The sequence below is a fragment of the Oncorhynchus gorbuscha genome, linkage group LG09 (genome assembly GCF_021184085.1).
Source record: "Oncorhynchus gorbuscha isolate QuinsamMale2020 ecotype Even-year linkage group LG09, OgorEven_v1.0, whole genome shotgun sequence".
NCBI lineage: Eukaryota > Metazoa > Chordata > Actinopteri > Salmoniformes > Salmonidae > Oncorhynchus > Oncorhynchus gorbuscha.
In genome coordinates, this window is record NC_060181.1 from 9,955,976 (window position 1) to 9,969,924 (window position 13,949).

At 47.7% G+C, this 13,949-nt stretch overlaps 1 protein-coding gene across 2 annotated transcripts; it reads left to right on the forward strand.

Moving 5' to 3' along the window:
* Positions 1-311: 311 nt before the first annotated feature.
* On the forward strand, positions 312-13,566 carry LOC124043150 (tRNA selenocysteine 1-associated protein 1-like). Of its 2 annotated transcripts, none has more exons than XM_046361387.1 (9): positions 312-473; positions 788-885; positions 6,281-6,383; positions 6,667-6,719; positions 6,883-7,014; positions 7,277-7,393; positions 7,718-7,904; positions 12,877-12,910; positions 13,200-13,566. In XM_046361387.1, the coding sequence occupies exons 1-9, from the start codon at positions 450-452 to the stop codon at positions 13,358-13,360; spliced, it is 909 nt and encodes a 302-aa protein (XP_046217343.1). In that variant the 5' UTR covers positions 312-449; the 3' UTR covers positions 13,361-13,566. The 2 variants fall into 2 exon arrangements, with proteins under 2 accessions (XP_046217343.1, XP_046217344.1); XM_046361388.1 differs by having other exon boundaries at positions 6,284-6,383.
* Positions 13,567-13,949: the final 383 nt, after the last annotated feature.

The window sequence follows — 13,949 nt, forward strand, 5'->3', positions numbered from 1 at the left end:
TTTAGAGGGTAGTTGCAGATGTCCTATTTTCATAATGAATGGTCAAATACCCGAAGATAGGCTATCCTATCCTCTTGTCCGAGATCTAGGCGATGACCTTGCTGTGAATGCAATTATGTAAACTGTCAATTGACACATTATAACCCACTTTGTAATTCCATGTGAGGTTTATGGATGATTTATCAATAAAGGACTATTTAAAAAATAAAAAAAATGTTTCGTGTTCTATTTATATTTTTTTACATTTTGGGCGTGAGTGGTATGATGGCACAAATAGATCTGGGACCAGGCTAGAGAGCAGTCAGTTGGACTTGTTTCCAAGGCGCCTGCGCAGAAACGTCCCTGTTGCCTCTTCCGACACGACACTTACAAGGGGCTGCATGTGTTATTTCGGGGATTAACAACTGTAAATGTAAAAACAATTAAATAACAACTACAGGTCTTAAAACATGAGCACGCTATGGATGGGAAACGTGAGTATCTCAAACCAGTTCAGTCGATATTTTTAACGCTTCAGGTTGTAGGTAAATTAGCTAGTTGAAGCTAAGTAGCTAGCTTCAACTTAAGTTGTTTGCTAGCATGCTAGCTAGTAGTAACATAACTAGCCAGCTGAGGTTAACTTAGTTTAGTGCTAAATCGGTTAATTTGCTGCAGATGGAACATTTTAACACATTACTAGCTAAACGCAGCATTCTGTAATATTTGCAAGGGACATGTGGTAGCTAACTCATAGCTAAATTAACGTTAGCTAACCGTACATGTTATGATAATGAAGTCTGTTTGTTAGTTGGAGCCCTACATGGACGAAAACTTCATAACCCGAGCCTTCGGCACTATGGGGGAGTTGGTGGTGAGTGTACGGATTATACGCAACAAGATGACCGGGTGAGTATTTTATCCATGATGTTTGACCCGAGTTAAAGACTACACTAGCTCTCTAACCCCTTTCTCCGTATGTAACGGTATGTTAGGGGGTTTTCAGCGATTATATTCGCCCACATTTGGCTCCATATAAACTACAAGTCCAACGTTGTTATAAACATTTGGGAAAGTTGATCATAGCTTTCAAACCGGTTTGAGAAACATATTCTGATATAACCTGTATCTTTCACATCAGAAATAACTCATCTTTCAAATAAAGATACTTACTGTAGCAGTTTTGCACAACCACACTTACTCCCCACTTACACACAGGTGAGCATGCTAGATAGCTAATGAGCACAGGTAGCCACCGATTTCTTCTGTCTGGCATCTGTAAACAAGCAATGAGATATGGCCTTGGGGGAACCATAATCCCATAAAAGTGTGTACTGTGTAGTAATTTAGCCTTATTTTGGGGAAATGTATTTGGGAGCATGGTCTCTAGGCTTTTTATAATAGGGATTTTGACTGTTGCATTAGTGAATTCCACTCTGTATGTAGGCTTGTTATAGCCATTTGCGTTGCACAACTTCATCACACAGAGATTATATCCATATTGATAAATGAGACAAAACAAAACAACATGTCTTGGGTGAAATCGTTAAGGGTCCCAAATGTTCAAGACTATCTAAAGCTAACTTTTATTGCCAGATATGTTTTCCGTATCAGCCACTGCATGTGCTGCTGCAACAATTGTTTCAAAATGTATTTAGAGGAGTGTGATCAAGGGTCTCTTTTTTTTGGCTGGGGTCTGCTGGTAGCCTTCTGGTTAGAGCAGGGATGGGGAACTCTAAGGCCTGATTGGTGGCACACTCTTTCTCCAATCCCTAGCAAACACACCTGATTAATCAAATTTATGTGATTATTGGAGTAAGGTGTGTTAGCTGGGGCTGGGGAAAAACTGTGACACCATTCAGGCCCTAAAGGACTGGAATTGCCCAGGCCTGGGTTAGAGCATTGGGCCAGTAACCGAAAGTTTCCTAGATTGAATCCCTGAGCTGACAAGGTAAAAATCTGTCATTCTGCCCTTGAACAAGGCAGTTAACCCACTGTTCCAAGGCCGTCACAATGAGGTAATGAGGGTGGAAGAGAGGAGAGGAGCAGGATGGTGGAGAGGAGGATGGTGAGGGTGGAAGAGAGGAGGATGGTGAGGGTGGAAGAGAGGAGGATGGTGAGGGTGGAAGAGAGGAGGATGGTGAGGGTGGAAGAGAGGAGGATGGTGAGGGTGGAAGAGAGGAGGATGGTGAGGGTGGAAGAGAGGAGGATGGTGAGGGTGGAAGAGAGGAGGATGGTGAGGGTGGAAGAGAGGAGGAGGGTGAGGGTGGAAGAGAGGAGGGTGGTGAGGGTGGAAGAGAGGAGGGTGGTGAGGGTGGAGGAGAGGAGGATGGTGGTGAGGGTAGGATGGATGAGGATGGTGGAGAGGAGGATGGTGAGGATGGTGGAGAGGAGGATGGTGAGGGTGGTGGAGAGGAGGATGGTGAGGGTAGAGGAGAGGAGGAGGATGGTGAGGGTAGAGGAGAGGAGGAGGATGGTGAGGGTAGAGGAGAGGAGGAGGATGGTGAGGGTAGAGGAGAGGAGGAGGATGGTGAGGGTAGAGGAGAGGAGGAGGAGGAGGATGGTGAGGGTAGAGGAGAGGAGGAGGATGGTGAGGGTAGAGGAGAGGAGGAGGATGGTGAGGGTAGAGGAGAGGAGGAGGATGGTGAGGGTAGAGGAGAGGAGGAGGATGGTGAGGGTAGAGGAGAGGAGGAGGATGGTGAGGGTAGAGGAGAGGAGGAGGATGGTGAGGGTGAGGAGAGGAGGAGGATGGTGAGGGTAGAGGAGAGGAGGAGGATGGTGAGGGTAGAGGAGAGGAGGAGGAGGATGGGTGAGGGTGGGAGAGGAGGAGGATGGTGAGGGTAGAGGAGAGGAGGAGGATGGTGAGGGTAGAGGAGAGGAGGAGGATGGTGAGGGTAGAGGAGAGGAGGAGGATGGTGAGGGTAGAGGAGAGGAGGAGGATGGTGAGGGAGAGAGGAGGAGAGGAGGAGGATGGTGAGGGTAGAGGAGAGGAGGAGGATGGTGAGGGTAGAGAGGAGGAGGTGAGGAGGATGGTGAGGGTAGAGGAGAGGAGGAGGATGGTGAGGGTAGAGGAGAGGAGGAGGATGGTGAGGGGAGAGGAGAGGAGGAGGATGGTGAGGGTAGAGGAGAGGAGGAGGATGGTGAGGGTAGGAGAGGAGGAGGATGGTGAGGGTAGAGGAGAGGAGGAGGATGGTGAGGGTAGAGGAGAGGAGGAGGATGGTGAGGGTAGAGGAGAGGAGGAGGATGGTGAGGGTAGAGGAGAGGAGGAGGGTGGTGAGGGTAGAGGAGGAGGAGGAGGGTGGTGAGGGTAGAGGAGGAGGAGGAGGGTGGTGAGGGTAGAGGGGAGGAGGAGGGTGGTGAGGGTAGAGGGGAGGGAGGAGGGTGGTGAGGGTAGGGGAGGAGGAGGGGTGGTGAGGGTAGAGGGAGGAGGAGGGTGGTGAGGGTAGAGGGGAGGAGGAGGGTGGTGAGGGTAGAGGGGAGGAGGAGGGTGGTGAGGGTAGAGGGGAGGAGGAGGGTGGTGAGGGAGAGGGGAGGAGGAGGGTGGTGAGGGTAGAGGGGAGGAGGAGGGTGGTGAGGGTAGAGGGGAGGAGGAGGGTGGTGAGGGTAGAGGGGAGGAGGAGGGTGGTGAGGGTAGAGGGGAGGAGGGGGGTGGTGAGGGTAGAGGAGGAGGGTGGTGAGGGTAGAGGAGGAGGAGGGTGGTGAGGGTAGAGGAGGAGGAGGGTGAGGAGGAGGAGGGTGGTGAGGGTAGAGGAGGAGGAGGTGAGGGTAGAGGAGGAGGGTGGTGAGGGTAGGGGGAGGGGAGGGTGGTGAGGGTAGAGGGGAGGAGGAGGGTGGTGAGGGTAGGGGAGGAGGAGGGTGGTGAGGGTAGAGGGGAGGAGGAGGAGGATGGTGGTGAGGGTAGAGGAGGAGGATGGTGGTGAGGGTAGAGGAGGAGGGTGGTGAGGGTGGTGGTGAGGGTAGAGGAGGGAGGAGGATGGTGGTGAGGGTAGAGAGAGGAGGAGGAGGGTGGTGAGGGGAGAGGAGGAGGAGGGTGGTGAGGGGAGAGGAGGAGGATGGTGGTGAGGGGAGGAGGATGGTGGTGAGGAGGATGGTGGTGAGGAGAGGAGGAGGAGGGTGGTGGTGAGGGTAGAGGGAGGGTGGTGAGGGTAGAGGAGGAGGGTGGTGAGGGTAGAGGAGAGGAGGAGGGTGGTGAGGGTAGAGGGGAGGAGGAGGGTGGTGAGGGTAGAGGGGGAGGGTGGTGAGGGTAGAGGGGAGGAGGTGAGGGTAGAGGAGGAGGGTGGTGAGGGTAGAGGAGGAGGGTGGTGAGGGTAGAGGAGAGGAGGAGGAGGGTGGTGAGGGTAGAGGAGGAGGAGGGTGGTGAGGAGGAGGAGGAGGGTGGTGAGGGGAGAGGAGGAGGATGGTGGTGAGGGGAGAGGAGGAGGATGGTGGTGAGGGAGGATGGTGGTGGAGAGAGGAGGAGGGTGGTGAGGGTAGAGGGAGGAGGGTGGTGAGGAGGGAGGAGGGTGGTGAGGGGAGGGAGGGAGGAGGAGGGTGGTGAGGGTAGAGGAGGAGGATGGTGGTGAGGGTAGAGGAGGAGGATGGTGGTGAGGGGAGAGGAGGAGGATGGTGGTGAGGGTAGAGGAGGAGGATGGTGGTGAGGGGAGAGGAGGAGGATGGTGGTGAGGGGAGAGGAGGAGGATGGTGGTGAGGGTGGTGGTGAGGAGAGGAGGAGGATGGTGGTGAGGAGAGGAGGAGGAGGAGGGTGGTGAGGAGAGGAGGAGGAGGAGGGTGGTGAGGGGAGAGGAGGAGGATGGTGGTGAGGGAGAGGAGGAGGATGGTGGTGAGGAGAGGAGGAGGATGGTGAGGGGAGAGGAGGAGGATGGTGGAGAGGTGAGGGGATGGTGGTGAGGAGGAGGAGGATGGTGGTGAGGGGAGAGGAGGAGGATGGTGGTGAGGGAGAGGAGGAGGATGGTGGTGAGGGGAGAGGAGGAGGATGGTGGTGAGGGGAGAGGAGGAGGATGGTGGTGAGGGGAGAGGAGGAGGATGGTGGTGAGGGGAGAGGAGGAGGATGGTGGTGAGGAGAGGAGGAGGATGGTGGTGAGGGGAGAGGAGGAGGATGGTGGTGAGGGTAGAGGAGAGGAGGAGGATGGTGGTGAGGGGAGAGGGAGGAGGATGGTGGTGAGGGTAGAGGAGAGGAGGAGGATGGTGGTGAGGGTAGAGGAGAGGAGGAGGATGGTGGTGAGGAGAGGAGAGGAGGAGGATGGTGGTGAGGGTAGAGGAGGAGGATGGTGGTGAGGGTAGAGGAGAGGAGGAGGATGGTGGTGAGGGTAGAGGAGAGGAGGAGGATGGTGGTGAGAGGAGAGGAGGAGGATGGTGGTGAGGAGGAGGATGGTGGTGAGGGTGGAGGAGAGGAGGATGGTGAGGGTAGAGGATGAGGATGGTGGAGAGGAGGATGGTGGTGAGGGTGGAAGAGAGGAGGAGGGTGGTGAGGGTGGAAGAGAGGAGGAGGATGGTGAGGGTGGAAGAGAGGAGGAGGATGGTGAGGGTGGAAGAGAGGAGGAGGATGGTGAGGGTGGAAGAGAGGAGGAGGATGGTGAGGGTGGAAGAGAGGAGGAGGATGGTGGGGGTAGAGGATGAGGATGGTGGTGAGGGTAGAGGAGAGGAGGAGGATGGTGGTGAGGGTGGAGGAGAGGAGGGGGGTGGTGAGGGTAGAGGAAATGAGACTGACTTGCCTAGTTAAATAAAGGTTAAGTAAAACAATCAAGGGGAGCCTTATAATAAAAACAGTTCTAAAATTATTCTGCAAGACACCAGTACCCAAAGTGATTGCCAACAAGTTAAGTCCTTGGGTGCTCGGCCCTCAGGTTCCTTTAGTCCACGATCAGCACCTTTTCTCTTGCTGACCTGGAGGTAGAGGTTGTTGTCCTGGCACCACCACCACCATTTCCTCCCTATAGACTGTCACGTTGTCGGTGTTCAGGCCTACCACTGCTGTGTTGTCAGCAAACTTAATAATGAATAACGATGTTTGAGTCAACGCCCCGGGGGACTTAGCTCACACACCTGTGGGGCCCCATGTTGAAGGTCTGTGTGGCGTACGTGTTGTTGCCTACCCTCACCACCTGGGGGCGACCCGGTTGCAGAGAGAGTCCTGAGCTTAGTGAGCTTTTGTGCCATTGACATGACAAGGCGTGGCACGAGGGCACAAACAGGCTGTTACCCAGGCTAGCAACATTGTATTATAGCTACACACCATACACAGTTAAACAATCCATCCTTTGAATGCAACATTGGACTGATATCACTTCTCTGTGTTGCTCTTCAGTAGGGGTGCAGCAGGCTACTGCTTCGTGGAGCTGACGGATGAAGCCACAGCTGAGAGGTGTCTTCGTAAAGTCAATGGAAAAGCACTGCCAGGAGCCACACCGGTAAATATACCGTTTTAACAAGGCTGCTTGAATGTTATGGATTCTGTTTATGCATCTCAAATGGCACCCTATTCATCCCCATAATATAGTACACTACTTTTGACCCGGGACCCGGTGGAAATGCAGACCTAGATTGTATCAGTTTATACATAATGCTTTTTGGTAGCCTGAGACAAACAAGATATTTATGCAATTTGCCTCATTAGCGCTTGTAATAAATGAATGCATATTGTCATGATATTGTAAATGAGCATTTCTAAGGAAGCCTTTTTGTACTTCACAGCCCAGAAGATTTAAATTAAACCGGGCCACTTTTGGGAAGCAAGGAGAAAGCAGGTATATCAACCAGCTTGATTGTAAAGTCAAACTAAATGTCATGAGATGCCATATAGAAACTTTGGAAATTTGTAAGTCGCTCTGGATAAGAGCGTCTGCTAAATGACTTAAATGTAATGTAAAATGTAACACACAACTCCTCCTCCCCTTGTCTCTGCTACAGTCCACTCCATTCCCTGTTTGTTGGGGATCTCACACCTGAAGTGGATGACGGGATGCTCTACGAGTTCTTCTACAACCGCTACCCTTCCTGTCGTGGGGGGAAGGTGGTGCTGGATGGCACGGGGAACTCCAAGTGAGTCCCGTAGGATATTATAATCCCTTTAGAAGGGTTTCAATATATCAATGTTGATGTGATCTAATAGGATGTGAATAAAATTGATACGGCCGTTTCCAAAACATCATCTGTTACTCTTCCACGACTTTTTATAACAGTCACTACTTCTACACTAACAATTTTTAAACGTCTTAACTTCTTCCACTACCCCAAAAACATATTCACAGACGAAGCTAGTTATTTACTTGTATACTTGTCTGAACGTTTCTCTTGTTTCCAGGGGTTGTGGGTTTGTCCAGTTCCCAGACCAGAGGCTTCAAAAGCTGGCCCTGGAGGAGTGTCAGGGAGCGGTGGGGCTCGGGAGCAAGCCCCTACGACTGAGCCTAGCTGCTAACAAGTCAGTTTTACTTCAGTTCTTACTGTTCCTGTGTTATAAGCCATCTCCCGACATGGTGTGTATATGGCATTCGAAAAACCAGGGTTGTAGCATAACCCATTCAGTTTCCAAACCACCTTTTTTTTATAGCCTTTAAAACTGTAGCTATATTTCCAACATAATATTTGACTATTCCCTTTGTTAGTCAGATTTTGCAACGTGCTCATGAAGACCTGAGCAGAGAGTATCTTTCCCCAAAATAATAGTTTTTCAACTCATGAAGATATGTTTTTTAATAATCACTGTCAGATGCCTCGGTTACCAATAATTCTCTCTCACTCACAGAACTAGGCATAATCAATCAGACAACAGGGGGTGGGGGTCACATGGAGGAGGCTACAGACACAACCAGCAACAGTACAATCAACAGTCATATGGTGGTGGATGGGGCTCTTGGGGCTACGACCAGAATGGAGGCAACTATGGCGGCTACAACTACAACCAGTATGATTACACACAGAATCCTGCACAGGTAAGATTGCTGCCCTGCTTCCCCTTTACTGGTGATGTGGTTTACGTAGCTCAACGTCACCTTTACTGGTGATGTGTGTTTACGTAGCTCAACGTCACCTTTACTGGTGATGTGTTTACGTAGCTCGACGTCACCTTTACTGGTGATGTGTTTACGTAGCTCGACGTCACCTTTACTGGTGATGTGTTTACGTAGCTCGACGTCACCTTTACTGGTGATGTGTTTACGTAGCTCGACGTCACCTTTACTGGTGATGGCAAGATTACTCTGACAGACATGGCAGCTCTGCTTCTAGCTCATTAGCAACTTTGCAGTATTTTTTATTTTTTTTTGGTTTGTCATTTCTTACATTATTAGCCCAGAAAGTTTTTTGTGTTATTACATACAGCTGGAAATAACTTTTTGATATCAGAGTGGGAGTAACTCACCAGCATTACGACCTGGAATACGACATTACCGAATTGAATCCTTTGTTCGTAACCCCCAGGGCTATTGAACTTATTACAGAGGCTGCTCCAAAACATACCCGGCAAAGAAGAGGTATTCGGAGTGGACTTCTGCACAACATCCAGCGCTAATGTTCACTCTCTGGACAATAAAGTTGACGAGCTCAGGGCGAGGATATCCTTTCAGAGAGACATCAGGGTCTATAACAAATTTTACGGAATCATGGCTCTCTCTGGATATACTGTCCCTGTCCATACAGCCAGCAGGGTTCTCAGTACATTGCGCAGACAGGCATAAAGAACTCTCCAGGAACGAGGAGGGCGGGGGTGTATGTTTCATGATTAACTACTCATGGTGTGATTGCGGTCTAGTACAGAAACTCAAGTCCCTTTTTTAACCCGACCTAAATCACAATCAAATGCCGACTGTATTACCTCCCGATATAATTATCTTTGGTTATAGGCACAGTCGTGTATATTCCCCCTCATATTCCCCCTCAAACCATGGCGTCCCTCATGGAACTACACTGGATTTTGTGCAAACTGGAAACCACATATCCTGAGGCCGCATTTATTGTAGCTGGGATTTTAGCAAAGCACATTTGAAGAAAACACAACCAAAGATTTATCAACACATTGACTGTAGTACTCTCGCTGCTAAAACACTTGACCACTGCTACTCCAACTTCCGGGATGCCTACAAGGCCCTCCCCTGCTCTCCCTTCGGCAAATCAGATCATGACTCGATTTTTCTCATCCCTTCCTATAGGCAGAAACTCAAACAGGAAGTACCTGTGCTAAGGTCTGTTCAACGCTGGTCTGGCCAATCGGAATCCATGCTTCACGGTTGTTTTGATCACGCGGACTGGGATATGTTCCTGGGAGCCTCTGAGAAGAACATTGACATATACACTGACTGGGTTCACCCAAATCAGAAACCGTGGATAGATGGAGGCATTCGCGTGAACCACTGCATTTAACCATGGCAAGGTGACTGGGAATATGTTTGAATACAAGCAGTGTAGTTATTCCCTCCGTAAGGCAATCAAAACAAGCAAAACGTCAGTATAGAAACGAAGTGGAGTCGCAATTCAACGGCTCAGACACGAGACATATGTGGGTCTACAGACGATCACGGATTACAAAGGGAAACCCGTCGCGGACACTGGCGTCTTGCTTCCGGACTAGCTAAACACCTTCTTCTCTCGCTTTGAGGATAACACAGTGCCACCGACGCGGCCCGCTCCAAAGGTCTGTGGGCTCTCGTTCTCTGTGGCCGAAGTGAGTAAGACATTTTAAACATGTTAACCCTTGCAAGGCTCCCGGCCCAGACAACATCCCTAGCCACGTCCTTAGAGCATGCACAGACCAGCTGGCTGGAGTGCTTACGGACATTCAATCCCTCCCTATCACAGTCTGGTGTCCCCACTTGCTCCAAGATGTCCACCATTGTTCCTGTTCCCGAGAATGCAAAGGTAACTGAACTAAATGACTATTGCCTCGTAGCACTCACTCCTGTCATCATGAAGTGCTTTGAGAGACTAGTGAAGGATCATGTCACCTCCACCTTACCTGTCACCTGTTGAGTGTTATTACCTGTCAACCTGGATTCACTTCAATTTGCATACCGCCCCAATAGATCCACAGACGATGCCATCGCACTGCACACTGCTTTGACCCATCTGGACAAGAGGAATACTTACGTAAGAATGTTGTTCATTGATTATAGTTCAGACTTCAACACCATAGTATCCTCCAAGCTCATCATTAAGCTTGGGGCCCTGGGTCTGAACCCCGCCCTGTGCAACTGGGTCCTGGACATCCTGACCGGGCCATGCAATTGGGTCCTGGACATTTCTTCAGCCTCCTAAGACCTTCAAACTTTTACAGATGCACAATTGAGAGCATCTTGTCGGGTTGTATCACTGTCTGTAAGACAACTGCACCGCCCGCAATCGCATGGCTCTCCAGAGGGTGGTGCGGTCTACACAATGCATCGCCAGGGGCAAACTACCTGCCCTCCAGGACACCTACAGCACCCGATGTCACAGGAAGGCAAAAAGACGACAACCACCCGAGCCACTGCCTGTTCACCCCGCTTCCATCCAGAAGGCTAGGTCAGTACAGGTGCATCAAAGCTGGGACCGAGAGACTGAAAAACAGCTTCTATCTCAAGGCCATCAGACTGTTAAACAGCCACCACTAACATTGAGTGGCTGCTGCCAACACACTGACACTGACACTGACTCAACTCCAGCCACTTTAATAATGGGAATTGATTGGAGATGATGTAAAATATATCACTAGCCACTTCAAACAATGCTACCTTATATAATGTTACATACCCTACATTATTCTTCTCATATGCATACATATATACTACTATATACAGCCACAGTTGTTTAACAAACAGTTAAATAGACATCACTAACTGGCTACCATCAGTTAATCAATTAGAGGCTGCTGCTCCATATACCGAGTCTGAAGTTTACATACACTTCGGTCGGAGTCATTAAATCTCTATTTTTCAACCACTCCCCAAATGTCTTGTTAACAACTATAGTTTTTGGCAAGTCCGTTAGGACATCTACTTTGTGCATGACACAAGTAGTATTTCCAACAATTGTTTACAGACAAGATTATTTCACTTATAATTCACCGTATCCCAATTCCAGTGGGTCAGACGTTTACATACACTATGTTGACTGTGTCTGTAAACGGCTTGGAAAATTACAGAAAATGATGTCATGCCTTTAGACTCAAATGACGTCAATTAGCCTATTGGAGGTGTACCTGTGGATGTTTTTCAAGACCTACCTTCAAACTCTGTGCCTCTTTGCTTGACATCATGGGAAAATCAAAACAAATCAGCCAAGACCTCAGAAAAAAGATTGTAGACCTCCACAAGTCTGATTCATCCTTGGGAGCAATTTCCAAACACAAGAAGGTACTACGTTCATCTGTACAAACAATAGTACGCAAGTATAAGACGTGTTCTGTCTCCTAGAGATGGACGTACTTTGGTGCGAAAAGTGCAACTCAATCCCAGAACAACAGCAGGACCTTGTGAAGATGCTGGAGGAAACAGGTACAAAAGTATCTATATCCACAGTAAAACGAGTCCTATATCGACATAACCTGAAAGACCGCTCAGCAAAGAAGAAGCCACTGCTCCAAACTGCCATTTTTAAAAAGCCAAACTACGGTTTGCAACTACACATGGGAACAAAGATTGTACTTTTTGGAGAAATGTCCTCTGGTCTGATGAAACAAAAATATAATTGTTTGGCCATAATGACCATTGTTATGTTTGGAGGAAAAAAGGGGAGGCTTGCAATCTGAAGAACACCATCCCAACTGTGAAGCACGGGGGTGGCAGCATCATGTTGTGGGGATGCTTTGCTGCATGAGGGACTGGTACACTTCACAAAATAGATGGCATCATGAAGGAGGGAAAATTATGTGGACATATTGAAGAAACATCTCTAGACATCAGTCAGGAAGATAAAGCTTGGACGCAAATGGATCTTCCAAATGGACAATGACCCCAAGCATACTTCCAAAGTTGTGGCAAAATGGCTTAAGGACAATAAAGTCAAGGTATTGGAGTGGCCATCACAAAGCCCTGACCTCAATCCCATACAAAATGTGTGGGCAGAACTGCAAAGGCGTGTGTGCAAGGAGGCCGACAAACCTGACTCGGTTACACCAGCTCTGTCAGGAGGAATGGCCCAAAATTCCCCCAACTTATTGTGGGAAGCTTGTGGAAGGCTACCCTAAACGTTTGACCCAAGTGAAACAATTTAAAGGCAATGCTACCAAATTATAATTGAGTGTATGTGAACTTCTGACCCACTGGGAATGTGATGAAAGAAATAAAAGCTGAAATAAATCATTCTCTCTACTATTATTCTGACATTTCACATTTTAAGTTAAGTGGTGATCCTAACTGACCTAAGACGAGGAATTTCTACTAGGATTGATTGTCAGAAATTGTGAAACTGAGTTTAAATGTATTTGGCTAAGGTGTATGTAATCTTCTGACTTCAACTGTATGTACATACAGGAATCACTGTTCACTTTAATAATGAAACACTAGTCACTTTAATGTTTACATACTGCTATACTGATTTCATATGTATATACTGTATTCTACTGTATTTTAGTCAATGTCACTCCGACATTGCTCGTTCTTATTTATATATATATATATATATATATATATATATATATATATATATATATTTCTTATCCATTATTTTACTTTAGATTTGTGTATTGTTGTGAATTTTTAGATATTACTGCACTGTTGGAGCTAGGAACACAAGCGTTTTGCTACAACCGCTATAACATCTGCTAAATATGCGTATGTGACCAATAGAATTTTGATTTGGTTTGTTACGTAGCACAACGTCACTACAGCTTCTTAGACAATATTAACACCCTGAATGCATTGTCATTTCCTTCGTGTAGTTAAGACTTTTTCAATATACTCTTATCATTTTATTAACTCTTAACATTTTCAGGAAAATGAAGCTGTTGAAGAGGATGGTCTGGAAGGTAAGTGTTTTCTTTTGTTGTTCCTACTTGTTTTTCTCCAGACTTTTGTGGCCTATTGTCTTTAAAGGCTCTTGGTGACATTGACTTGATGACATTGAGGTGTTTCATAATGAACTTAGATTGATATCCTGCATGTTCTGAGGGTTTACCAGTGCATATGGAATTTAGCGGAGTCAGACTTGTGCTCCTCTTGGTCTAATGTTTAAGGCGTTCGTTTCACGAGCAGGAGACTGGGGTTGTTTTACATCAGTCAACAAATAATCACTGCTAGCCTTTTCCTCCATTGTAGATCCTAACCCAGAGCTGGATGTGTTGGAAGCCAACAGGATATTTATGGAACACAGTGAGGAACTGTATGATGCCCTTATCCAGTGCCACTGGCAACCCTTGGAATCCTCAGAACAAGCATTTGGAACCACGAGTAGCCTTCCAGAACCTGTCTACTGTTGAGGCATACAATGGAATGGCAATATCCTCTTTTGCCATGTTCTCTGGTCTTTCATATTATATTCTGTAAATGTTTGATCATGGAAAGGTTAAAGACATATCCCCAGTCCTTGGCCATAACTGCCATTTGCTTTACAATACTTTTTTTTTTTTGGACAAATGTTTTATTTTGTGTATCTTTATAAAAGTCATGCTGTGCCTAAGAATAAGCTTCCTGTTTCCATTTGTTATGCTTCGCTAAACTGCACAGAAGAATGTATTCCAAATTTCCAAATGGGACCCTATTCTCTATTTAGTGCAGCACTACTTTTAGCTAGGGCCTAAAAGTGCTTAGGTCAAAAGTATTGCACTATATAAAGAATAGAGTACCATTTGGAACATACGTTTTCCTCAATTGAGTGATTGTGTAATCTGCTGTTAAACTGCCTTCTGTCTGTTTCCATATGTGTTTGTAAAGATGGAGTAAACGTGTATGTATCATGTTGCCAGTTAGAGATGTCTTATAAAATGACCCAACCAAAATTACAGGAGGAGTAGCCACTAGGCTACCCTGGGGCAGCAGTAACCGAAAGGTTTCATGTTCAAATCCTCG